The 26,784-nt window shown below is 42.7% G+C and overlaps 1 protein-coding gene across 10 annotated transcripts in view; it reads left to right on the top strand.

Annotated features, from left to right (window-relative positions):
• The window catches only part of DCAF17 (DDB1 and CUL4 associated factor 17), a 112,817-nt gene that overhangs the window by 68,198 nt on the left and 17,835 nt on the right, over positions 1–26,784 (top strand). For 9 of the 10 annotated variants that reach the window (XM_068102900.2, XM_078782257.1, XM_068102906.2 and 6 more), the window contains 6 exons: positions 5,306–5,384; positions 5,495–5,584; positions 5,690–5,797; positions 8,556–8,661; positions 9,463–9,605; positions 15,054–15,163. In XM_068102900.2, coding sequence (XP_067959001.2) covers positions 5,306–5,384; positions 5,495–5,584; positions 5,690–5,797; positions 8,556–8,661; positions 9,463–9,605; positions 15,054–15,163 — 636 coding nt within the window. The remainder of the gene's footprint in view (positions 1–5,305; positions 5,385–5,494; positions 5,585–5,689; positions 5,798–8,555; positions 8,662–9,462; positions 9,606–15,053; positions 15,164–26,784) is intronic. The other variant, XM_078782255.1, reaches the window with a different exon arrangement.

The raw sequence follows: 26,784 nt of genomic DNA on the forward strand, positions 1-26,784 counted from the left end.
GAGACGAAGCGGTCGTACACACACATCCCCGACAAACGGTAGGATGTTGGGGTGAAGATGACGCGAGGCAAAACCTTTGTAGGTGTCCGAAGCGCGGGGTTCAAAATGGCCGACGGCTCTTACTTGAGCCGATGCGACGAGGCGAGGATTCTTCGAAATCTCAGCGCCCAAATATGACCGCAGATTTTCCACTCCAGCGATGATTCCTATCACCGTATGTCCCTTCAAGGAACTCAAAATTCCCTCGCGACTTTCGGTAGACCTGGCTCGCTGTGGAGCCTTGATGTCACGCGTCTTCTCCAACTTTGCTCGCGCCGCCTCTTATTTTCACCTCCTCGTCTTCCGGTTCGGTTTCCTGTATCATTTTAAGTTAACCTTTTTAACTTTTAATAACTGTTCATAAACAATAAACCTTTGGAAGACAATAATAGCACATAGAATCAGAAATCTTTCAAGTGGAGGAAAACCCCAAACGGAAGTGACGAATCCGTAACAGAAGGGATTTAAAAAGATCTCCAAACAATTTGAAATCAATCATTCGACTGTCCGGAAGATCATCTACAAGTGGAGAAGATTTCAAACAACTGCCAACTTGTTCAGGCCAGGCCGCCCCAGCAAGTTCAGCCCGAGAGCAGACCGCAAGATGCTGAAAGAAGTCTCTAAGAACCCCAGAATGTCATCACGGGACCCACAGGTAGCTCTTGCCACTGTTGATGTCAAAGTGCACGAGTCTACCATTAGAAATAGGCTGCACAAATTTGATCTACATGGGAGGTGTGCCAGGAGGAAACCTTTGCTGTCCAGAAAGAACATCAGGGCAAGACTAAAGTTTGCAAATGAACACCTAGGCAAAGCCCAGCACTTCTGGAACAATGTGCTCTGGACAGATGAGTCAAAGGTATTGGTAACCCTGGGCGAATAACCCTGGGCTGACAACAACTCTGGTCAGATGAGTCAAAGGAGCTATTTGGCTACAGTACCAGAAGACATGTTTGGCAAAAACCAAAGACAGCATTTGACCACAAGAACCTGATACCAACTGTAAAGCATGGTGTGGTGGAAATATTATGGTTTGGGGCAGCTTTGCTGCATCAGGGCCTGGGCAGCTCACCATCATATAATCCACTATGAATTCTTCATTGTGCCAGAGGGTGCTTGAGGATAATGTGAGGCCATCTGTCGGAAAGTTGAAGCTCAACCGAATGTGGACCTTGCAACATGACAATGACCCTAAACATACCAGTAAATCCACCAAGGAATGGCTGAAAAGAAAGAAATGGAGGGTTCTGGAATGGCCAAGTCAAAGCCCGGATCTAAATCCCATCGAGATGTGGGGGGGATTTCAAACGAGCTGTGCATGCAAGAAACCCCGCAAACATCGCACAGCTGAAAGAATTCTGCATGGAGGAGTGGGCAAAAATTTCTCCCAGTCGATGTCAGAGACTGGTAGACAGTTATAAGAAACGCCTACTTGAGGTTGTTTCTGCCAAAGGGGGCAATACCACATTACCACATATTAGAGCCAAGGGTGTACTTACTTTTTCCACATGCGAAATTTGCATTTATGTTTATTTAAATTATACAATGGACTACAAAATGTAAATGTTTCATGATGTTTGTTATGTTATATCACCTTTGTCTTTCAATGTTGTTGAAATGAGGATCAAATAGCTGTATGTTGAAATATGTTGAAAAAGTCAAAACTTTACCTGGGGTGTACTTACTTTTTCACGTGACTGTATATTGTCCGCATGTGAAGCTAATTGTATGTTCTCGGGTGGTTGTGGAATGTCATGCATGAACAAATGAAAGAATGTGGGGGAGAGGACTGAGCCTTGAGGGACTCCATTCGGAAAGTATTGTGCGCGTGATGACCTGCTGTTAAAAATTACGAATGACTGTCTGCATGATAGGTAGTTGTTCAGCCAGCATCTGGTGTTGTTGTGCATGTTAGTGTTGAGTATTTTGTTTGTGAGTTAGAGCTTTTGGAGTGTGTCAAATGCTTTGCTGATGTCTACTGTCGTGTAAATACTGTGTTTTGGTGGTTTTCTATTGTTGAAGCCTTCAAAGGAAGGTGTTTCGTGTAAAGTTTGTGAGGAGAGTGGTGGTTTAGTAGTTTGGTCTGAATCAGTGTTTTGTAAGTTTAATCAAGCAAGGGTTACTGGAAGAACGCTTGCATCCTGGGGGTGGGGAGGTGGGGGGGGGGGGGGGGGGGTCAGAGGATGTCGAGAGCAGAGGGAGCATTATTGGAGAATAGATGGTACAATGAAACAACTGATAAAATACAGCACTGAAGTATCAGGAAGAACCCAAATAGACAAAGATGGAGTCGTCAGGAGGAACCTGGATAGGACTTGGGTTTCATCTGCTACTCCTCTACCATCAAACCCATCCAGGCTCTGCTAGGTGAAGCTTACGAAAAGTATTTGCCAGATTAACCCCTCTGTAGGCAAAGAAAAAAAGAAAGGAGAGATTGAGGACAAGAAAGAAGAAACCACGTGCACCAACAGAAAACACATGCGCGTACACACCAAACCATTTATTGTCCAGAATTACCTTACCACCACATAATGGTCACAGGTATCCACCAGGAAACAAATCTATATGCAATACACAGACCCTCTATTGACAAAACAGACATTACACCGACCTGCCTGCATTCTGAAAGCAACAGACCTTGTGCTTTGGTGCCATAATGGGAGATTTAAAAAAATTGAGAGTTTTATAGTCAACATAATCTAGGAGAGACCAGTGTAATGCTGGGGTGCTAACCCATAGTGACGAGTAATTCTCCATTGAGCTTTTGGCACAAGATTTATAGACCGAGTAGCTCTGTTTTTCCAAGGAAAGATCTGGATCGACGTCAAGGAGGATGTCAAGGATATGACAGGACAAGTCAAGGACAAGACAAGATCAAGTCAAGGACAATACAAGATCAAGGACAAGGCAGGACAGGAGGATGTCAAGTCTGTGGTTGACTTTGGAGGCCGGCTTTGCTATGTGGTCCGCCAGGACAGTCATAGTTGATGGTGTGGCCTAGAATTTCAAGAGACTGAACCTCTTCCAGTGGATGAGCAAGGAAATAGACAGGTGGGTTCACATGATGATTGATCCAGAGCAAGAGGGTGAGACTGTTAGATTTTTGAAGATTGAAAGACATGTTCCATTTATCAGGCCAGTGTCTGATCAATTCCCTATAAGTAGAAAGACTTACAACTGCTTTCTGCCTTGCAGAGGGATGGGGTACTGTATGACGCAATGGCATTTTTATGCCTCTGCCGACAAAGTCGCCGGAGGCATTATGTTTTTGGGTTATCCATCTGTCCATACGTACGTCCGTCTGTCCGTACGGGCTAAATCTCGTTTTTCTCAGCAACCACATGTCCGATTGAGACGAAACTTTCAGGGTAGGGGTGACACCCATGCAGAATGTTTTTATGATAATTGTGATGTCATAGGTCACATGGTATGGCAGCCATCTTGGATTAAACGCAAATAATTAAAAAATTATTTCTCGGAAACCGCTGAATGGAATTTTTTTTAACTTGGCACATTGTCAAGTACTCCCAATGGGGAACAAAAGCATGATAATGATGACATCATCGGTGAAGTGGTATACCAGCCAATGTTTTAATCGAATTCCTTATCCTAAAAATCTGAAATTGCATGCACATGATATATGACCCATTTGTATTGAAATATTCAATTCATCACATCATAGGTCACATAGTTTAGCAGCCATATTGGATTGAAGGAAAATATTAAATAATTATATCTCTGAAACCGCTCACCCTATAGATGTGAAATTTTACAAATATTATCTAACAGCACTGTTGCATATGGTTTGAAAATGATGATGTCATTGGTCACGTGGTTTGGCAGCAATCTTGGATAGAAAAACGAACCTTATCCAATCAACACGAAACTTCACAAACATGATCCCCTACCCATACATATGCAGAGTGATGGCATCTACCCGTTGTGGGACTATACGGAGTCATATTGGCGACACAGTCACATTGTTCTAGTTTGATTTATGACACATTGCAAATTTTGACATCATCATGTCCCCAGATCTCCCTAGTAAGGAGTCGTTTTGCTCGTTCCTTTCATTTTTTTCAAAAGTTCCTCAGTTTCACCCATGTCCTTGATGAAAACCTCCTTCAGTCAGCCATGAATCTGAAACTGGGTATGAGATTCACATTTCTTCAGGACAATGAACCCAAGCACAAAGTTAAAGCCACACTGGAGTGGCTGAATTAGAAGAAAAGAAATGATCTTGATTGGGCCAGTCAAAGTCCTGATTTGAACCCAATTTAATATTTATGGCGAGACTTGAAGATTGCAGTCCATCGACGATCTTCATCAAACTTGGCAGAACTAGAGCAATTTTAACATGAAGAATGGGCAAAGATTTCACCATCTCACTGTGCAAAACTGGTAGAGACCTACCCAAAAGGACTCATACCAGTCATTACTGCAAAAGGTGCTTCCACTAAATACTGACATAAGGGGCTGAATACTTTTGAAACCAGTGAATTTTTATTTGTACCTGTTTTTTGCAGGTATTACTGACATGTAACCTTCAGTTCTACAAGTATTTTGTCTGATCTCTTCATTTATGAATAAAAAGGTTCATTTGGAAAAGTTGTTTCTACATAATTCATCTAAATGTGGCATTATTTGTAGGGGTGAATACTTTTGCAGGCCACTGTATGTGTGTATGCTAAAAACTGTGACTCATGTGCTACAAACTACATATTAGTCATTCTGCTTCGGCTTCTTCATTTTATCCCTTTATTTCTGGAAATTATGCTTTCAATGTGGTGTGCAATGTATTTTCTTGTCTATATTTGATAATGTTTATCTAACTCTATACATTTCCTCGAGCCATAGACTTTTGAAATTTGTATCATATTTATCACTTTTTTAATGACAACCATTTTGGTAACTGTAAATTCATAACCAATTTGCCAAGAAAACGAGGGCTTAAAATGCAATACCCCCACGGGATTTTGAATCTTTGGCCTTATGATTATTTTCAGTCCTGTTGTGATTTAAGATTGCATGCGTATTTGTCTTTTGTGTGTTTGACAATGTAGAATTTTATTTTCAATTTAAGTTGGTAATTTATCATCCTCTTTATACTATACAAAGTGTGGTTGTACCGAGATGAATGAACATGCCTCGTCTTCTGCTCGAGCTTCAGTTTATAAATGCATTACCATGTTTTTCTTTGCGATACCGGTGTTTTGATGTTTTTATTTATTTATTTCTATTTTTGTGTGCCTTGTAAATTTTGCAGACAGATAAGCTGGATAAGCGAACAAGAAACTCTTATGTTGAAATCCATTCGCTCTAAACCACCAGACCAGCCTCGCACGGTGGGTGCTCCAATAGTCAAGTTGCAAAGGCACTGAACTTTCTCTCTGTCGATTATGATATTGCTCACACTGGGTGTTGCAAAGAAGTATAACTTCTTTTCATTTTCCAGATAAACTTTAGGCGCAGGATCTTGCTCCAGCTTGCTTTCTTCACAGTTTTCCCTCTGCAGCTTATCGGCATGATGGAGATTGACCAGCAAGTAAAATGATAATTCTTCAACCTTCAGCATTCACTTAAACTGGAATAACAACACAACATGGTGTTTTGCCAAGTTGCAACCATGACTTATTTTTTCTTTACATAGATTTTTGGCAGTACTGTCACTGACGTCACCGTTTCTGAGAACATTTTGATAACACTTCACAGCAATGGCACAGTAAAGTTCTACAACCTCGAAGAAATAGTGAACAAGGCAAGCCTCCTTTTTTCTGTTTAATTTCCCTTTGTTTATTGGGGTAAATCCAAGGTGATTTATCTGCAATTGAGAAATGATTTTACATTGCGCAACGCGCTCTGAGCGGCGGCACAGTGACCCGGATAACATTTTCACTCTTTCGTGACGTTACATCCAGAATATATTGCTTGTTGTTTCGTACTCGTATTTCACTCTCATAATTTCAGACTTTCACAATTCTCGGACAAGTTTCCAAACATTACTGCACATATTAACTCATTTGCAATAAAATGCTCAATCAGAAACAAAATGAATTTCACACAAGAATCATTTTATTCCTCCTTCATCCGGAAGCATGTGTTCCCCATGCACCATACAGTGCATTCAGAAAGTATTCAGACCCCTTCACTTTTTTCACATTTTGTTATGTTGCAGCCTTATGCTGAAATCGTTTAAATTCATTTTTTCCCTCATCAATCTACACTCAATACCCCATAATGACAAAGAGAAAACAGGATTTTAGAAAGTTTTGCAAATTTCTTAAGAAAAAACTGAAATATACCATTGACATAAGTATTCATACCCTTTGCTATGACACTTGAAATTTAGCTCAGGTGCCTCCCATTTCTCTTGATCATCTTTGAGATATTTCTACACCTTCATTGGAGTCCACCTGTGGTAAATTCAATTGATTGGACATGATTTGGAAAGGCACACACCTGTCGATATAAGGTCTCACAGCTGACAATGCATATCGGAGCAAAAACCAAGCCACGAGGTCGAAGGAACTGCCTGCAGAGCTCAGAGACAGGATTGTGTCGAGGCACAGATCTGGGGAAGCCTACAAAAAAAATCTCTGCTGCATTGAAGGTTCCCAAGAGCACAGTGGCCTCCATAATTCTTAAATGGAAGAAGTTTGGAACAACCAGGACTCTTCCTCGAGCTGGCCGCCCGGCCAAAGTGAGCAATCGGGGGAGAAGGGTCTTGGTAAGAGAGGTGACCAAGAACCCGATGGTCACTCTGGCTGAGCTCCAGAGATCCTGTGTGGAGATGGAGAAACTTCCAGAAGGACAACCATCACTGCAACACTCCACCGATCTGGGCTTTATGGCAGAGTGGCCAGACAGAAGCCTCTACTCAGTGAAAGACACATGTAAGCCGCTTGGAGTTTGCAAAAAAGCACCTAAAGGACTCTCAGACTGTGAGAAACAAGATTCTGTGGTCTGATGAAACCAAGATTGAACTGTTTGGCTTCCGTCCGGCCACTCTGCCATAAAGCCCAGATCGGTGGAGTGTTGCAGTGATGATTGTCCTTCTGGAAGTTTCTCCCATCTCCACACAGGATCTATGGAGCTCAGAAAGAGTGACCATCGGGTTCTTGGTCACCTCTATTACCAAGGCCCTTCTCCCCCGATTGCTCAGTTTGGCCGGGCTGCCAGCTCTAGGAAGAGTCCTGGTTGTTCCAAACTTCTTCCATTTAAAAATTATGGAGGCCACTGTGCTCTTGGGAAGCTTCAATGCAGCAGAGATTTTTTTTGTAGGCTTCCCCAGATCTGTGCCTCAACACAATCCTGTCTCTGAGCTCTCCAGGCAGTTCCTTCGACCTCATGGCTTGGTTTTTGCTCTGATATGCATTGTCAGCTGTGAGACCTTGTATATAATAGACAGGTGTGTGCCTTTCCAAATCATGTCCAATCAATTGAATTTACCACAGGTGGACTCAAATCAAGGTGTAGAAACATCTCAAAGGTGATCAAGAGAAATGGGAGGCACCTGAGCTAAATTTCAAGTGTCATCGCAAAGGGTCTGAATACTCATGTCAATGTGATATTTCAGTTTTTTCTTTTTAAGAAATTTGCAAAACTTTCGAAAATCCTGTTTTCTCTTTGTCATTATGGGGTATTGAGTGTAGATTGATGAGGGAAAAAATGAATTTAAACGATTTCAGCATAAGGCTGCAACATAACAAAATGTGAAAAAAGTGAAGGGGTCTGAATACTTTCTGAATGCACTGTATAACAAGTGTCATTTAAAATTGTGTTCATTATGTGTTCTTGCTTTCGGCCGCCTCTTCTTATCTCTAATCTGATTGGTTGCCTACCATAGCAACGGCTCTTAAGGATTTCCTCAACCTTAAGGAAATCCTTACTTGAGGACTTTGACTTCGGCCTAGTTGCTTAGAATTCTCTCATCCTCAAGGTACACTGTGATTCTTTAGCGAAGGATTTCCTTAAGGGCTGTTGAATAAATAACCCTCAGGAAATCCTCATTTTTCCTTAAGGATGTGAGAGTTTTCTGCAACCGGGCCATAGGCCTTAAACTCAGTTACCTCTGACGGGGTAAAATGGGAAGCCACTACCAAAAGTTAGAAGCTACACTCCATAGCACCTTAGACGTATGAATTGTACACAGTTATGAGTGAATCGAAGCTAAGATGCAAGTTGCATAATTAAAACAACATTTACATCAAAGCTCGTTTTTGACTATCAAATGTGTATTTAGGCCTGTACAAAGCATTATAACACTCGTCATCAAGGAAGGCAAAACACTCGACAACTTGCGGTCACATAACTAACGACAATCCAAAGCCTAGATTTTTGCTTGCGTGCACTGCTCCACAAAGTCTGTCTTACTTTCGCATGGTATTTAATAATAACTATGTGAAAGCGATGTCATACAACGTATGAAACCACTTTGCTGTCCAGCTACACTACAAATGATAACTCTGATTAGTTGTGTGCGTGTGTGTGTGTGTGTGTTTTTTCTGTGTGTACAGTACAAGGTGAAGGAGTTATCCTTGGGAGGTCAATGTGAGTGGGATGGAAAACATGGTATTGTGGGTTCAAAAGCCTTTGGAATTCCCTGTAATATCCAAGTGACAGGTGAGGCACGTTAAGCTAGTGATCTTGCTTGTCTCCTGATTAAGCCTAAATTACATTTGATCTTGGAGGCTTCATGCTAAAATTCAGGCAAATGTAATATGCATCGGTGGATTATCTGATTTGGTTGGCGACAAGATGTGTACAAGCCTCCACTGGGGTCGTTTGTGGCCACACTCGTTATTAGAGCCATTGCTCATAACAACGTATGCTTGTCGTGATATTTCGTAGACCAGGTCTTTGCGAATTTGCATGCTCATTTCAGACAGCCATTTTGTTTTCACCTAACAACTTTAACTTTGACATTCCCTGACATGTTTGTTTTAGTGTACAGATCAATGTGCTGGTTCTTTTAAACCATAACATGAATGCCTTTGAACCTCCTTTATAAAACAATTCAAGCCTTGAAGCTGTTGTTTTATCTCTTTTTGTGAAGCATATCGTTATTGATCATTTTTGTTTCCTCAATTCTATAAGTGTATGAAAACACATGGTACTGGATACGGTTTGAAGAACAACGTGAATGGTGTTTTCACACAACTTTATTTCCAATCTTGACCATGATGGGTCTCATTGAGCACAAGAATGCACAATTTCGGGGCTTTGTTTGAAATCTCTCTCACTTCCCTAAAGTGTAAACACTTAAGACTTAAAAAAAAATTTTTTGTTGTTGTTTACCACTCACATCCCTCAACTGGTGTTTTATTCCCGGAAAGTTGTTTCCGAATGAATTACTCATATATTTAGATTATAGATACAAATACTCGGTGATTGAGTTTTTTGTACTGCTTTGCTTTGGTCCAGCCCATCCTTCCTTGCTTTTTGAAGCAAAATGCCACCTGAATGAGATGAGCATCGGAGGGTTCCCATGGCACTACATAATCACGCCCAGCGGAAGTAAGAACAGGGGTGTCTTTCACGTTCACTCGCTTGAGGATGGGACATTGGTAGGTTGACATGATACCTTTTAATATTGTTTTATTCCCGTGCACAAGGCCAAGTTGCTAGTACAAATATGGTCAATGTGATGGACTCTCGTAAACAAATACAGTACCACAAAACAATTTTGCTTACCACTGAATCAAGTTCTTATTCAAATACAGAAACTGTCATTTTGGTTCTCAGAGGGAGGCATTAAGTGTTTAGTCTTGGTGTCCGTGGTGTCCCGCTTTTTGAAGAATGTTTTCCATTTATTTATTTATTTATTTTCAATTGCTTAATCTTTTTTCCAATGTTGAAGTATTTTTTTCGATTATTTCATTTTATCAATTTTCAAGTATTTTTTTTTCCAATAATTTTTCTTCAACTTTCTATTTTTTTTTTTTCAATTACGGTATTTTTCAGTGTACAAGTCGATTCTCACCCACCCACCCTTCCTCCCCCCACCTCCCCTTACCTCCACCCACACTCCGGAAGTCTGGGTCCCAACTTGTACTCGGAATCAACTTATTTATGTTTTAAGACTTATTTATGTTGAATTGCATAAATGAACAAGAAAAAGAGCAATCAGAGATTGCAAACCCTCGCCAGGATGTATTTTCAGTGGTTAAGGCTTTTGTGTGAAAACAAATATGGCGGCCGAACCACGTGACCGATGACGTCATCTTTTTTTTTTTCTGAACTAATTTATTCCTAGATTATGCTCAAGAAATTTCATCTTGATCGGATGAAGTTTTGTACTTGTCGAATTATGACGTCATAATGGAGGCACCTATAACATCATCATTAACATATTTCATTCCCCATGGAGAGTTCTTTACAATGAGCCATGTCAATTTTTTCTATTCAGCTCTTTCGGAGATATAGAGGTGCAAAGTTTTTCGATTTTTCCAAGATGGCGGCCGAACCACGTGACCTATGACGTCATAATTATCATTAAAAAAATTCTACAGGTGGAGTTGTACCTGTGGTGAAAATTTCCTGTCAATCGGACCAACGGTTGCAGAGAAAATCATATTTATTCTGTACGGACAAACAGGCAAACAAACAAACAGACTCAAATGCAATAACGTCTCCTCTGGCGAGGGTAAAAATAATTGCAAAGTGTGATATTTTCTGAATTAAATTGTATAATTATTCATTTTTAAATGCACTACAGCAAGTTTCTACTTAACATTGTGGGTGCATTCCTAGAAAGTGTGACGTTAAGCTAAACGATGTTGAGCAGACGAGATATTCCCATGGACGTAGTGTTATAATGGGGATATGCATTCCCAGGGCACATTTTACGTCATCCTAACATAACTTTAACCTCACTTAAATACATAGCAGAGATAAATATTAAACGAATCAATAAAGAATACAATTTAAGTGCACAAATGAACAATAAAGTGAACAGTTGGAGGGGTACTCACAAAAATGTTTTGCCGAGATTGCTTTAGTCAGGTTCACTATGTCAATAAATTATATTTCGTTCAAAATCATGGTAGATTAGCAAACCTATACATTTTTGGAAAGGTTATAGCATAAGGAAACTAAAAATCAATGTTTACATTTGGAGAGATACCTGTATGGCGGCCATTTTGGATTTTCAAAATGGCCACTGTAAAATACATATTTTGTTCTATTTCTGCCTCTAATTACCCTAAAAACTTTAAAAATATACTAAACCTATATTTTCAGGGACAAGGAATCCAATGAAAGTATCAAATTAGTGCTATGGGGAATGGTAAGACACGAATCAAAGGTTTTGAATTGCAAAATACTGTCTTTATATTCGCGATAAGTTGCATAATCAAATACATGTTATCATTTTGTACAGGCAGTTAATAACATCAAAATGTGTCACAATAATTCATATCACCAAACATACACAGGCAGTCAGCAAAATCATATATACACATGCAGTCAGTATAACTTCACATCGACACAGGCAGTCAATGACAAAATATACACAGGCAGTCAATGGCATCAAACATACACGATTACAGAATATGCCATTTAGAGTTCGTCATCACTGTCCTGTGTGTCGTATCTGACAATATAGTCCGCATCGTTTTCACAGTCCGTTCCACACAAGCAAAGGTCGGTCAAATTGATTGGCAAATCGAATTGGTCGAATGGTCGATCGAATCGAATTCGATGAATCGAATCGAATCGATCGAATTGGTCGAATGGTCGAATGGTCGATCGAAGCGATTGGTCGAATGGTCGAATGGTCGAATTGGTCGAATGGAATTGGTCGAGTGGTCGAATTGGTTGAATTGGTCGAATCGAATTGGTCGGAATTGGCAAATGTAAACATTGATTTTCAGATTTTCCATGTAATAACGTTTCCAAAAATGTATAGGTTTGCTAATCTACCATGATTTTGAACGAAAAAAACAGAGTGAACCTGACTACTTGTCAGGATAGGGGAAGTGCGGGTGTGGAGTGGTGGGGTTATAGGGAGGGAAAGGCATGCCTTCGTGGTTCGGACGGACTGCTCGAAAAATTTTGTGGGCTGGGAAGGCAAAGGGGAGGTAAGCTCCGAGCGATTATGGCGCTCCCCTTGCCCTATTTGGGCTTTTTGTTTGAGTCGTGCAGTGAATCTGGAATCAAGAAATCTCTGATCGAGCTATTGAACAGACCACAGCAAATCCTGAGTGGACAAATCTTGTGTTGGAAAAAAACCCAACAGGTCTAACCGCTGCTGCAAATCTAGGTCGACAAATATTGAGTGCTTGTATTGAGTTGTATTGAGATACAGTGCATTCAGAAAGTATTCAGACCCCTTCACTTTTTTCACATTTTGTTATGTTGCAGCCTTATGCTGAAATCGTTTAAATTCATTTTTTCCCTCATCAATCTACACTCAATACCCCATAATGACAAAGAGAAAACAGGATTTTAGAAAGTTTTGCAAATTTATTAAAAAGAAAAAACTGAAATATCACATTTACATAAGTATTCAGACCCTTTGCGATGACACTTGAAATTTAGCTCAGGTGCCTCCCATTTCTCTTGATCATCTTTGAGATGTTTCTGCACCTTTATTGGAGTCCACCTGTGGTAAATTCAATTGATTGGACATGATTTGGAAAGGCACACACCTGTCTATATAAGGTCTCACAGCTGACAATGCATATCGGAGCAAAAACCAAGTCATGAGGTCGAAGGAACTGCCTGCAGAGCTCAGAGACAGGATTGTGTCGAGGCACAGATCTGGGGAAGCCCACAAAAGACACATGAAAGCCCGTTTGGAGTTTGCAAAAAAGCACCTTAAGGACTGGGCTCTCAGACTGTGAGAAACAAGATTCTGTGGGCTTTCATGTGTCTTTCATTGAGGAGAGGCTTCCGTCTGGCCACTCTGTCATAAAGCCCAGATCGGTGGAGTGTTGCAGTGATGGTTGTCCTTCTGGAAGTTTCTCCCATCTCCACACAGGATCTCTGGAGCTCAGCCAGAGTGACCATCAGGTTCTTGGTCACCTCTCTTACCAAGGCCCTTCTCCCCCGATTGCTCAGTTTGGCCGGGCGGCCAGCTCTAGGAAGAGTCCTGGTTGTTCCAAACTTCTTCAATTTAAGAATTATGGAGGCCACTGTGCTCTTGGGAACCTTCAATGCAGCAGAAATTTTTTTGTAGGCTTCCCCAGATCTGTGCCTCGACACAATCCTGTCTCTGAGCTCTGCAGGCAGTTCCTTCGACCTCATGGCTTGGTTTTTGCTCTGATATGCATTGTCAGCTGTGAGACCTTATATAGACAGGTGTGTGCCTTTCCAAATCATGTCCAATCAATTGAATTTACCACAGGTGGACTCCAATCAAGGTGTAGAAACATCTCTAAGATGATCAAGAGAAATGGGAGGAACCTGGCCTAAATTTCAAGTGTCATAGCAAAGGGTCTGAATACTTATGTAAATGTGATATTTCAGTTGTTTTTTTAAAATAAATTTGCAAAACTTTCTAAAATCCTGTTTTCTCTTTGTCATTATGGGGTATTGAGTGTAGATTGATGAGGGGAAAAATGAATTTAAACGATTTCAGCATAAGGCTGCAACCTAACAAAATGTGAAAAAAGTGAAGGGGTCTGAATACTTTCTGAATGCACTGTATATGTTTGTATTGAGAGTGCTTGTATATTGAGACAAATACTGAGTGTTGATGACACACCCCCCCCCCCCCCCCCCCCCGTCTATACCACACACTTACTCGTGGGTACCAGCCATAGAAAGGCAATATGATGGCAAACACGCACTCATTGCCTTAGGAGACTCAACATCATCATCAAGGGGATCAAAGTGGGTCCAGGTTTTACCCCCCAAAATAGATATTTGCTTTCTTCTCTGAAACTACACACATTATTTCAATGAAACTTGACCACAACCTTCACCACCCGTGATGTACCAAAGTTTGTTCACAGCATTAAAAAAAAAATCGAACCCTGAGGAGGTGTATGGGGGGTTGTCCCCCAAAATAGGTATTTGCTTTTTTCTCAGAATATGCACACGCAATTCTGAGGAAACTCAACCACAACCTTAATCACCCATGTTGTACCAAAGTTTGTTCACAGCATTAAAAACAATCGGGCCGTGAGGGGTCTACTGGGGGTTGCCCCCCAAAATAGGTATTTGCTCTTTTCTCGGAAACTACATACACAATTTCAATGAAACTCCACCACAACCTTCATCACCTGTGATGTACCAATGTTTGTTGAAGGCATTAGAAAGATTGGGGTCTGAGGAGGTATACCGGATGGGAGGGGGGGGGGGCGGGGGGTGGGGAGGGGTATGGGCTGCTCCCCAAAATAGGTATTTTTTGTTTGTTTGTTTAATGTTTTATGATTATGTTGGTATGATTCTACATACTGCCCTGTCTTCTAGCAACCATTCAAATTGGTTTAGAATACCTTTAGTCAGTGCAGTTTATTCTATCTGGTGACAGCCAGGGGTATTTCCCCTATGTTTTTTTAAATTATCATGGTTTCTGGAGGGAGGCATTAAGTGTTTTTCGTGTTGGTGGCTGTGGTGTCCCACTTATTTTAGGGGGGGGAAGCAACCTCAAAATTAATTTGTTTTCATTATTTTTCAAACGCTACCGATGACTAATATTACGAGTTGGCTATATCAGGAACCATGACGATTCTCCAATCGCAGCACTCTCGTTTTAATTAATTTTCCATGTGACTGCATCCCCTAGCAACCACTGAAAATGTTTTAAAGTGTGTTTATTTAGTTGCTTCATAAATAATGTCTTTACCATTTTTATTGTATTTAATAAATTCCATTTAGTTTCGTTTTGTGACTTTAAAGAACACTTGTTGTTTTATTCTGCTAACTGTAGCTCCCTGTGTTAGTAAACGTCTGACCAGCTGTTTTATTCTATTGATGCTTTTTGTGCTGTGTGTGGTTCCTGACGCACAAAACGCACACACACGCACACTATTGACCATCCACTTGATGGCACACTATTTGTGCAGGCTCATGGTGGTGTTCTCAACATGGATGGCTGTTTCTTGGAGGACGACTGGGTGATGTTCCACCCTGATAATTCCAGCCGCATCTGTCAAGTCAGCCTTGGGCGCTTTGAGTAGGTTCTCTCATTAAATGCATTATTTGTCTCGACATTTACCAAGACATTTAATTTGTTCTTCTCAGATAGAACGTCTCAGATAGAATCTCACTACCCTAGTCTTTGGCTGTTGGTTGTTCTTTCCTTGCATTTGCAAAGAGCAGAAGCTCACAAAAAATGTATGAGCGATGCAAGTGATTAATATATTTGAATGCATAAGTGGCTGTGTTAAATCCATCCATAAGACTGTGGAGAAGGATAATTATTTAGCCCTCCATAGCATCCTGGGAAACAAAACTGAAAAATTGAGTTTTCAAAGCCATCATAATCTGGATCACATTATCTCCAATGTTTTTCCTCTCACTTAAATTGGATGTGAGCAGCACTGCTTATTTTTATTATTAGGTTTACTCTCCATGAAATGGAGAGTAACCTATTATTACTGCTAGAGTTTTTCTTATTATTCTTCCACCCTATTTTGCACCTCCGAAAACTTCATAATTAAGTTTCTCAGCAACCGCTGGTCGGATTGACAGGAAATTTTCATCAAATGATCGGCTAGGCTCGTATAATTTTTGAATGCTAATGATGACGTCATAGGTCACGTGGTATGGGCGCCATCTTGTAAAACACCTTCAACTTTGCCCCTCTGTATCTCCGAAACGGCTCAATGGAAAAATTTGAGGAATGGCTCATTCTAAAGAACTCTGCAATGGGAACAAAAAACATGTGTATTGAGTATATCAAAAATGCTAACGTTAAGAGGTTAGAATTCGTCAAACACAGTTTTTCTCCCCCGAAAATGAGATTTTTTCCCCAGATGCTTAGTTAAAAAAAACTCAGAATGCGAAAATTTTCGAAGTCATACGTCACATGGTTCGGCCGCCATCTTGTTTTCCGTGAAAAAACACAAAAAACCCTTTTTCTCCGCAACGGCTGAACGGATCGAGCCCAAACTTGGCATGCATATTCGGATACCCATGACGAACAAAAAAAGTCAGCGAGCACGACGTCATCCGACACGTGGTTTCAGAGTTATGACGTTTTTAAATTTCAAACTAGAAATGGAATCGCCTCCATAATTTGTGGAGATATCGAGTGGAAACTTTACACAAATGTTCCACATGGGGGGATGTTTCATCGTTACTTGAGACGTTTTGATAAGTCACATGGTTTGGCCGCAATAAATAATGGAAGTTAAATTTTAAAAAGCTTGTAACTCTTGAACCACTGCATGGATCGACTTGAATATTTAATGCAATGTAGCTCTCATCGCATGGAACAAGTGTGCAAAATTTCAAGATGATTGGATGTACGGTCGCGAAGCTAAAGTCTTTATTGTTGAAAGAAGAAGAAACACACCATTTTGTCCCCCCAGGCCACGACATCATCCGACATCAGTGCGATTGCCATTTTCAGTTTTAAATTCCTTTAAAAAACATTTTCTCTGCAATAATAGGGCCTATTGAGATAAAATTTTCACCATAGGAGGGACTCGGTCTGTAGAATATTTTAATGGTAATTATGACGTCGCAGGTCACGTGGTTCGGCCGCCATCTTGTTTTTCGTGAAAACACGAAAATCCCTTTTTCTCTGCAACGGCTGAACAGATCGAGGCCAAACTTTGCAAGCCGAATCGCATACTCATGACGAACAAAAAAGTCAGCGAGCACGACATCATCCGACACATGGTTTCAGAGTTATGACGTTTTTAAGCATGAACCTTTAAAACCTAGCTCCTCCCTCATTTTTGATCCAATCGAGGAGAAAATTCACAGATCTGTTCAGCATGTCAGTCTACTAAAATGCCATTTTAGAATTTGCGATAGGTCACGTGGTTTGGCAGATATCGTTAATTAAACTGATTTTTTTTTTTAATGGATATCTCTTGAATCGCTTTATTGATCGACGTGAAACCTCATACTGTAGTCGAAGTCATGACGAGTAACAAGTGTGCAAAATTTCAAGATGATTGGATGTACGGTCGCGAAGCTATGTCTTTATTGTTGAAAGAAGAAGAAACACACCAGTTTGTCTATCCAGAACGTGCTCACGATAACGCGATCTCCCGCGGTCATTTGAACCGCAAAAAAAATTATAATTGCATATTTGTCAATAGATGAGGCATATTAACAAACGAATGAAACAGATTTGCTCAAATTCTGACTATTTTTAACTCGATCGTATTTCACTGAAAGTAAGCCCATCAAGGCGCATACGTAATACACGAAAATACAATGGCCCATTTGCGCATATGCAAACATCCATCCACATATTACGTAAGGTGCTGTGCGAGAAGGAAATGGCTGTCATGGTCGTAATTGGTCTTGAAATTTGCGCAAATAAATGCCCTACACGATGCCGTTTATTTCGTCACAATCCATCCAGCCGATCCGAAGTTATATGAAGAAATGCATTTACGTCGTGACGTCATCACGCGATTTTCGAATTCAGACGTCTTTTCGGAAATTAAATAAAGATATAAATCGAAATGAATCATGTCCGCGATCTGTGCATGCGCGGTTTTCTCAGTCGCTTTTCAGTGGCATCGCAGTGCAACCCATCTGCGCATGCGCCAGCTATTGAAAATTGGGTCGCCACGGCAAAATCCAAGATGGCCGCCACCATGTATGTCTGAACCTTGCAACCTGCAAGTCTTGAAAAATAAGCGAAGTAGCAACTTCTAATTTGGTGTGTGGGTGTATCTAGGCACAAGGAAGAACGCTATCGAAAATTGGGTCGCCACGTCAAAATCCAAGATGGCTGCCACCATATATATGTCTGACCTTGCAACCTGCTTATATTGAAAAATAAGCGTGTGTGTGTAGGGGGGATGTGTGTGTGTGGGGGGGTGGAGGGATGTGTGTGTGTGTTTGTGTGTAGGTGGGGGGGGGGGGGGGTTGGTTGTGTGCATGTGTGTGTGTGTGTGTAGGGGGGATGTGTGTGTGTGTGGGGGGGGAGGGATGTGTGTGTGTGTGTGTGGGGGGGGAGGGATGTGTGTGTGTGGGTGTGTGTGGGTGTGTGTGTGTGTTTGGAAGGGTGTGCATGTGGGGGGAGGGGTGTGGGTGTGTGTGTGGGAGGGGGTAGGGGGGATGTGTGTGTGTGTGTGTGTGTGTGTGTGTGTGTGTGTGTGTGTGTGTGTGTGTGTGTGTGTGTGTGTGTGTGTGTGTGTGTGTGTCGGGGTTGTATCCAAGGGGGTTGTGTCAAAGCATGTCCAATGAAAGTGGGGTTGTATCACAAGTGGGGTTGTATCAAAAGTGGGGTTGTATCAACAGTGGGGTTGCATCAAAAGTGGGTGCGAGTAAACCGGTCATCACTGCCAGCAGTTTTAAACTGGCAGTTCTAGTTATTATTATTTTTTGTATACTGAATCAAGGCTCGTGAAAGAGCGAATTTGGTGGCCATTTTAAGTGCCCTGATAAGATGAGGGATTCTCTTTAAGCTGCTGCAGTCCTAATTGTAGGAATATCTTTGTGCTGGTACTTGGTCGGTCATTCCAGGATATAGATCCACCTATGATGTAGTAGCTATAGAGATTGAAGGCAGGATTTGTTTGGCTTGAAGATATGCCACACTGGTGGGGAGGTGAGTTGTTGCACTCCATTAATATAGACTAGCCGAAACCCGTGGAACATCCACGGAAGGGAGGATGTGGTGTATGGATAGAGTGTACCATTATGGATGGCATAGGGGATTTCCTTGTCCGAGTAAGAGTTAGGAAGAAAGATGAGAATGAAGAGTGCGTATATGAACAACGTATTTTTTTTTTTTTTTTTTTTTTTTGTATACAAGATCGAGGCTCGTGAAAGAGCGAAATGTGTGTGTTTATTGCAATCAATATTGTTTATTGCAATGTATTTATTGCAATCTACTTAAATGACAACGCTACGATATACTTTTGAAAATATCACGTACCGTCTCGAACAATGGCATCCTTTTATCTCTTCATATACAACTCACTGATTTCTACCTTATCATGAACAGGGTAAAGCCTACTTTGATAATCATGAACGGTGGCAGATACAGGAGTTGGTGAAACGAAAGGGGGGAGGGGGGGCTGATCATGACCTACCCTACGCCACATGGCCTACGCCATTTGTTGAGATCATGGCCACAACGGAAACACAACTGGATAGGTAGGGCCTAGGCCTACGCCTACTTTTCGTGACTCGGCGAAGTACATTTTGTTTTAAGCTTTCAGACGCTGAAGCCTTGGTATTTATTGCTTTATATGATACTGATGGGCTGCTGATCGGTTTCACTTCGTTGTAATCACAGTATATGGAAGAAATTATGGTAAACCCACCTGATGAGGTTAGCGTACACCACGATCGATGACACCGGCACATATGCATGCTCAGGATTGTCCACTCAGTGGACGGCTTGCTGTCGCCTTTGACTGTCCAATCAGCGGACGGCTTGCTACGCCTTCACCCAGCGGACGCCAATAAGATGGCGTCGTATCGGCAGTTAATCGGATGCTTTTGGGCCCCAACGTCGGCTAATTCAGATTTTTCGAGTATGGCTGTACGTGATAAACAAAGAGCGCGGTTCGTAGATCGTAAATCCATTAGTGCCGTGGGCATCGGGTCACTGGTTGCGGTGTAAAAGGGATAACAAAGTCGAGTCCTTACGCTGTTATTATATAGATGTAACAGTCATTTTGAAGGTGAAACTTGACAAAGTAGACCACGAGAGGAGGGAAGGGTCTTTCCAAAGAGAGATAATGTGGAAAGCGATCACTTGGAACTTTGAGTTACATATAGACAAAAGAACACTCAAGCAAAAGTTGGACTAAAGAGGATGGGAAGGGGAATGAGGAGACTATGAGGAGGAGGAGGAGGAGGAGGAGAAGGAGAAGAAGAAGTGGGCCTTAGAGAAGCAAGAAGAGTATATGCCCTCGAAAGAAAAATGATAACCCAAATCCTCCCACCACCCCCTTTTTCTGTGGAAAGCATTTGAGGCCTCAGTGTTTACACTGATGTTTTCCATTTTTATTCCTCCGCCGACGAAGTTGCCGGAGGCATTATGTTTTTGGGTTTGTCAGGCTGGCTATCCGTCCATCCGTGATAGGTTTTCGTCACCGCAATAACTTGAGAATGGCTGAAGGGATCCAAGTCAAACTTGGTGCAGGTATGTATAATGAGGTAAAGATGAACTGATTGTATTTTGGGGTCAAGAGGTCAAAGGTCAAATGTCAGATGTCCTATGAGGTAAAAATTATGTTGCCGAGCTAACTTGTAAACCAATGATGGGATTTTGACCAAACGTGGTACAAGTATATATATATATATATTATGATGAACTAATTAGATTTCTGCATCAAGAGGTCAAAGGTCAGCTTCTATAATAGGTTTTTGTTACCGTGATAACTTAGTTCCCTCCAGCCATTATGTCAAGCTTGGTACAAGTATGTATAATGATGAAGAGATTAATGGATTACATTATGCGGTCAAGAGGTTAAAGGTCGGAGGTCCCATTCGGTAAAAATTCTGTAACTGCACTAACTTGTGAACCAGTTATGGGATTTTGATCAAACTTAATACAAGTATATTGTTACGGATCTCAGACGTCGGCTCTCCCCTTATCAAGGGGGGGTTAATCCCCTTGTCTTGTTATCTGGCCGACCCGAGTCCTGGGGATTATGACGTTCCTTCCGGTCGGTGGTAAGTAGGGTTGTTGGTCGAGTCTTGACCAGTCTTGTCCAATTACCTAAGTACTACCACCGGCCGTAAAGCAAGGAGATAACTCCCGCTCGAACCACGGATATGATGGAAAATGCCGAGCGGATAGCAACCCGCGATCCGAGCCGTTAACAAAATGACTAAACCCGATTCTGAGCGGTTCCTAATGGTTCCACGTTTACCCAATGAGAGAAAAGTGAAACACGTGAAAAAGCTGAATGCCTCAACACTGTGTTTGCCTCTAAATCTTGTGTCCCAAACCCATCCCTCTCTGTACCCATCGTACCCAGTCGTACCCAGCTGCTCCTGGACTCTGTGTCCTTTCCTCCTGACAAGGTGGAAAAGTTTCTGTCAACCCTCGACTCTGATTCTGCAACTGGACCTGACAGCATCAGCCCACGGGTCCTAAAATCCTGTTCTCCCACTCTTTCACTCCCTCTCTCTGTTCTCTTCACCCTCTCTTTTGCTCAAGGTCATCTGCCATCTGCTTGGAAATCTGCCAACATCACCGCTTTGCACAAAAAAGGTGCAAAAACAGATCCCAGCAACTACAGACCAATCAGCCTTCTCCCAATTATCAGCAAAGTCATGGAATCCATCATTGCTTCAGATATGAAATCTTTCCTCTTCTGCAATCGCTTGATCTCTGATCATCAATTTGGTTTCAGACCTAGTCACTCTACTCTGGACATGCTGCTTCTGCTGTCTCAACAATGGATGGAGGTCCTCAATGCCAAACAGGAAATTAGAGCTGTCTCCCTTGACATATCACGTGCCTTCGATACGGTCTGGCACCCCGCTCTGCTCACCAAACTCTCCTCTTTTGGTATCCATGGAAATCTCCACGCATGGCTGGCGGACTTCCTCTCTAGTCGTAGTCAACGTGTGGCCCTGAATGGGTTTCTCTCATCTCCTCTTCCTGTTCAGGCTGGAGTTCCCCAAGGCAGTGTTCTGGGCCCTGTACTTTTTCTGGTCTTCATCAATGATCTCTCTGACTCTCTTGAAAATCCTCTTTATCTCTTCGCTGATGACTCTACTCTCTGTTGCTCCATTCTTCATCCCTCAGATCGGCAGTCTGCAGCCTCCTCACTCTCTGCAGACCTGGACAAAATCACAGACTGGGCAAACAAGTGGAACATGTCTTTCAATCCTGACAAATCTCACACTCTTACGATGTCTCTCCGAAAAGACCGATTGGACAACCCTCCCATCCACTTTCTGAATAATCCTCTCCAAGAAGTTCTGTCACTCAAGCTTTTGGGTCTCACTATCTGCCATGATCTTTCCTGGGAAAACCACATTTCAAATCTGGCCTCCAAAGCCAGTCGCCGACTGGGCATCCTCCATCGTGTGAAGTCCTTCCTTGCCACACCTGAGCTCCTCACCACATACAAGGCTTTCATCCGCAGCTCAATGGAATACTGCTCTCCCCTCTGGTCTGGTGCTCCTGCCTCACACTTAGCTCGTCTTCACGCTGTTGAAACCAAAGCATTCAGAATCATTGGAATCTCCCGCGATGAAGCTAACTCCAAGGGCCTCTCACTCACTCACCGCAGGCAGGTTGGTGGTCTTTCCGTCTTCTACCGACTCCTCTCTGGCCTTGCCCCCCCAGCTCTCTCTGGGCTCTGTCCCGCAAATATTCCTTCAGGTCGCACAAGATCTGCCTGCAACCCTCTTATGGTTAAACTGCCAAAATCAAGACTCTCTGCTCACCTTCACTCCTTCATGCCTCTTTTGTCCCGCCTCTGGAACAAACTCCCTCACTCTCTTCAATCCCACTCCACCCCCCAGGTCTTTAAAACAGCTGTTCACCACCATCTCTTATCTTCCCCCATCCAAAACCTTGATCTTTTCTACCCCCGCTAATTTCACCCCAAGTCCACTTTTTTGAAATACCAACCTCTGTCCTGGAAGTCCTTGGTGTCCTTGTGTTTTATACTTCTCCCACCCCCCCCCCCCCCCTTCCCACGCCTCCTCCCCCCAAGCCCTCTCCCTCCCACACATCTCCCTGCTCTCAAATGTTGTGTTTGTGTGCTTCCCCTTCTCTCCCCATCTTGTCTTCCGCTCCCTCTTTTTATATATTTTGTTTGTCTGGTTGATTTGTTTGTGAAGTAAATGTTAGCTCTTTCACGAGCCTCGATTCAGTATACAAAAACAAAAAAGAAGACTATTGCGATCGGATTAGAAGAAACCAAGAAAGAACAGGGCAATTTATTACACTTGTACAGAAAGAAGAGGAAACAAAAGAATGTACAGGATAGGAAGAGGAAGAAGCAGTTACAAAGGGCAGCCTTAAAACAGTCTTATTCTTAGTACCCAGGACACACATACACACTCACACGGGGATTGTAGATGGTTGATGGAACAGGTAGAGGGTCCGGCGATGGGGTCCAGGCTCCGGTCCAGCGGGCGAAACCCGGCAGGCAGCTCCGCGTGTAGTTGAACGCGACCGGGCAATTATTATAACGGGGGGAAGCTGGTACGCTGCGTACGTAATATGTGCACTATACAAAGGTGCCAAACGCCCCCTCTCCAATGTACTCCTTTTATAAGGTCCTTCTTTCATAAGCGCCACTGCATCAGTCCCGTCAATGCAACAGGTGTTCTCCCAGCAAGTCAGTCAAGGCGAGCTCTCTCACGCGGTAAGTCTTTGCAATGGTGCGCTCTCCCGATCAGTAAGTTCATGCGTGCTCTGGTAAGTAAGTCCTGTTGGTAAATGTGCTCGCTGGCAAGGTCCTCTGCGCAGTCCTCTGTAATGCGCACCAATCCTTCTTTGCGTTCGCACTTATATAACTCACCCAAGCGATCACTCCGCGAGCCCAAAACCACGCCTGTCGGCGATGTCACTTCAGCCCTGGTTGGCTGGTGAGGGCTTACCGGCTCTACCTTTGACGGCTGGATGATGTGGCCACACCTTCTTCTTGGCGTTCCGCCCCCTTTTTCCGGGCCTCACCGCATGGCTTATGGCGGCGTTTGGACGGAAGCCCAGCGAGGCTGCGAACGCTGCTGGCAGAGGCGCGTAATGGCATCGCTTGGAGGGAGGTTGCAAAATGAACGGAATGGGCCTACTTCTTATTTGATTGACACAACGCAGATTCAACTATTGGAAACACGGCCTTACCTATACACATACTAATTAAATAACTGAAGTCCTACGGTGGCCTACGAGTTGCTTGTGGCCTAACTATGGGGTGCAACATTTAACCATTTAATAATGTCATATTTACACAAGTGTGGGTTCTAAAACCGCAACAATATATTATGATGAAAAGATGAACTGATTAGATTTTGACATCAAAGGTCAGAGGTCATGCCAGGTGAAAATTGAGAACAGCTGAAGAGATTTAAATTAAACTGGGTCCAAATATGTATAATGATGTATTAATGTGGGGGGAGGCATGTCTGTCGACGTAAAGAGTGCCATCCTAGTTATGTAAATATCTAATATCTCCCAACCAACTCACCCCCAATCTTGTCCTGCCACAAAAACCTTAAAAAAAAAAAAAAAACCCTGATTTTTGTTAGCCAGTTAAAAATCTTGTGTAATTAACGAATTTTGCCGATAATATTGTTTTTATAATTACGGCGAAAGTTCAATTCAAAAATCGCTCCTTGCTGTTTTGTTTGTTAACAGTCACTCATAATGAGCCTCTCTTCCAATTTGCGATTTTCAAGACATTTGCAACTTTTGCTGAACAACTTCCCTGTGTAAATCACGATGACTCAAAATAACAGATAATCAGTTCTATCTACTCTCTTTGACATATTGAACCAACACAATGCTATCTGTAAACCTGATGATATCTAAATATCTTTATCGGTGGTATTGGTTTGTTTTCTTAAGAATTTCTTTGTCTTCGGCTTTTTCTTCTTCCTCGCTTCCCTTTATAAGGGGGGGGGGGGGGGGGCCTCAATCACACATCCTTTAAATATTAGGAGATACAGCTAATTATTTGGCCACCCAACATTGGTTTTCTTTAAAACAGGTTTGAACACCAAACTCGACATGATTATTGGTGTACCAAAGGGACCCTGTTGTTTTTTTAGGGTAACGAAGGAAACCTATTGTTATTATTATGTTTATTATATACCAGCAAAAGTACCCGCGTTGCCGGGTAACAATGAGTCGCTTCCTGAAGGGAATATGAAGAGGGGGGGAGGGACTGGAGGGAGGGAGGGTGGAAGGGAGAGGGAGTGGAGGGGAAGGAGAGGTGAGAGGAAACGGGGAGGGAGGGGAAGGTTAGTATATCGCACAAAAATGTTAGTCAATAAAAAAATGGGTACGTAAAAACAAAAAGGGAGCTTTTTTTTTTTTTTTTTTTTTGTATACAAGATCGAGGCTCGTGAAAGAGCGAACATTAATCACACAGAAAGACAAACCGACACATAAAACATATAACATCGGGAGCGGTAGACAAGATGGGAAGAGAGGGGGAAGGACACAAACACAACATTTGAGAGCAGGGACCGAGAGACATGGAGACATCGAGAGATCTGAGAGAGGGCGAGGGCTTTGGGGGGGGGGGCATGGGAAGGGGGCGGTGGGAGAGGTATAAAACATATGGACACTGCCAGGACTTCCAGGAAAGAAGTTGGAATTTCAAACAAGGTGGATCTGGGGTGAATTAGCGGGGGTAGAAAAGATCAAGGTTTTGGATGGGGGAAGATAAGAGATGGTGGTGAACAGCTGTTTTAAAGACCTGGAGGGAGGAGTGGGATTGAAGGGAGTGAGGGAGTTTGTTCCAGAGGCGGGAGAAAAGAGGAATGAAAGAGTGAAGGTGAGCAGAGAGGTGAGATTTCGGCAGTTTAACCATCAGAGGGTTGCTGGCAGATCTTGTGCGACCTGTAGGAATATTTGGGGGACAGAGCACAGAGAGAGCTGGGGGTGCAATGCCGGAGAGGAGTCGGTAGAAGACAGAAAGACCACCTACCTGCCTGCGGTGAGTGAGTGAAAAGCCCTCAGAGATAGCTTCATCGCATGAGATTCCAATAATTCTGAAAGCTTTGGTTTCAACAGCGTGAAGCCGAGCTAGGTGTGCGGCAGGAGCACCGGCCCATAGGGGAGAACAGTATTCCATTGAGCTGCGGATGAAAGCCTTGTATGTGGTGAGGAGCTCAGGTGTGCCGAGGAAGGACTTCGCACGACGGAGGATGCCCAGTCGGCGACTGGCTTTGGAGGCCAGCTTGGAAATGTGGTTTTCCCAAGAAAGATCATGGCAGATAGTGAGACCCAAAAGCTTGAGCGACAGAACTTCTTGGAGAGGATTGTTGAGAAAGTAGATGGGAGGGTTGTCCAGTCGATCTTTTCGGAGAGACATAGTAAGAGTGTGAGATTTGTCAGGATTGAAAGACATGTTCCACTTGTTTGACCAGTCTGTGATTTTGTCCAAGTCTTCAGAGAGTGAGGAGGCTGCAGACTGCCGATCTGAGGGAAGAGGAATGGAGCGGCAGAGAGTGGAGTCATCAGCAAAGAGATAGAGAGGATTTTCAAGAGAGTCAGAGAGATCATTGATGAAGACCAGAAAAAGCACGGGGCCCAGAACACTGCCTTGGGGAACTCCAGCCTGAACAGGAAGAGGAGATGAGAGAAACCCATTCAGGGCCACACGTTGACGACGACTAGAGAGGAATTCCGCCAGCCATGCGTGGAGATTTCCATGGATACCAAAGGAGGAGAGTTTGGTGAGCAGAGCGGGGTGCCAGACCGTGTCGAAGGCACGTGATATGTCGAGGGAGACAGCTCTAATTTCCTGTTTGGCATTGAGGACCTCCATCCATTGTTGAGACAGCAGAAGCAGCATGTCCAGAGTAGAGTGACCTGGTCTGAAACCAAATTGATGATCAGAGATCAAGCCATTGGAGAAGAGGAAAGATTTCATATCCGAAGCAATGATGGATTCCATGACTTTGCTGATAATTGGGAGAAGGCTGATTGGTCTGTAGTTGCTAGGATCT

Source organism: Myxine glutinosa, chromosome 7 (genome assembly GCF_964187855.1).
Source record: "Myxine glutinosa chromosome 7, kmMyxGlut1.1, whole genome shotgun sequence".
Taxonomy (NCBI): Eukaryota; Metazoa; Chordata; class Myxini; order Myxiniformes; family Myxinidae; genus Myxine; species Myxine glutinosa.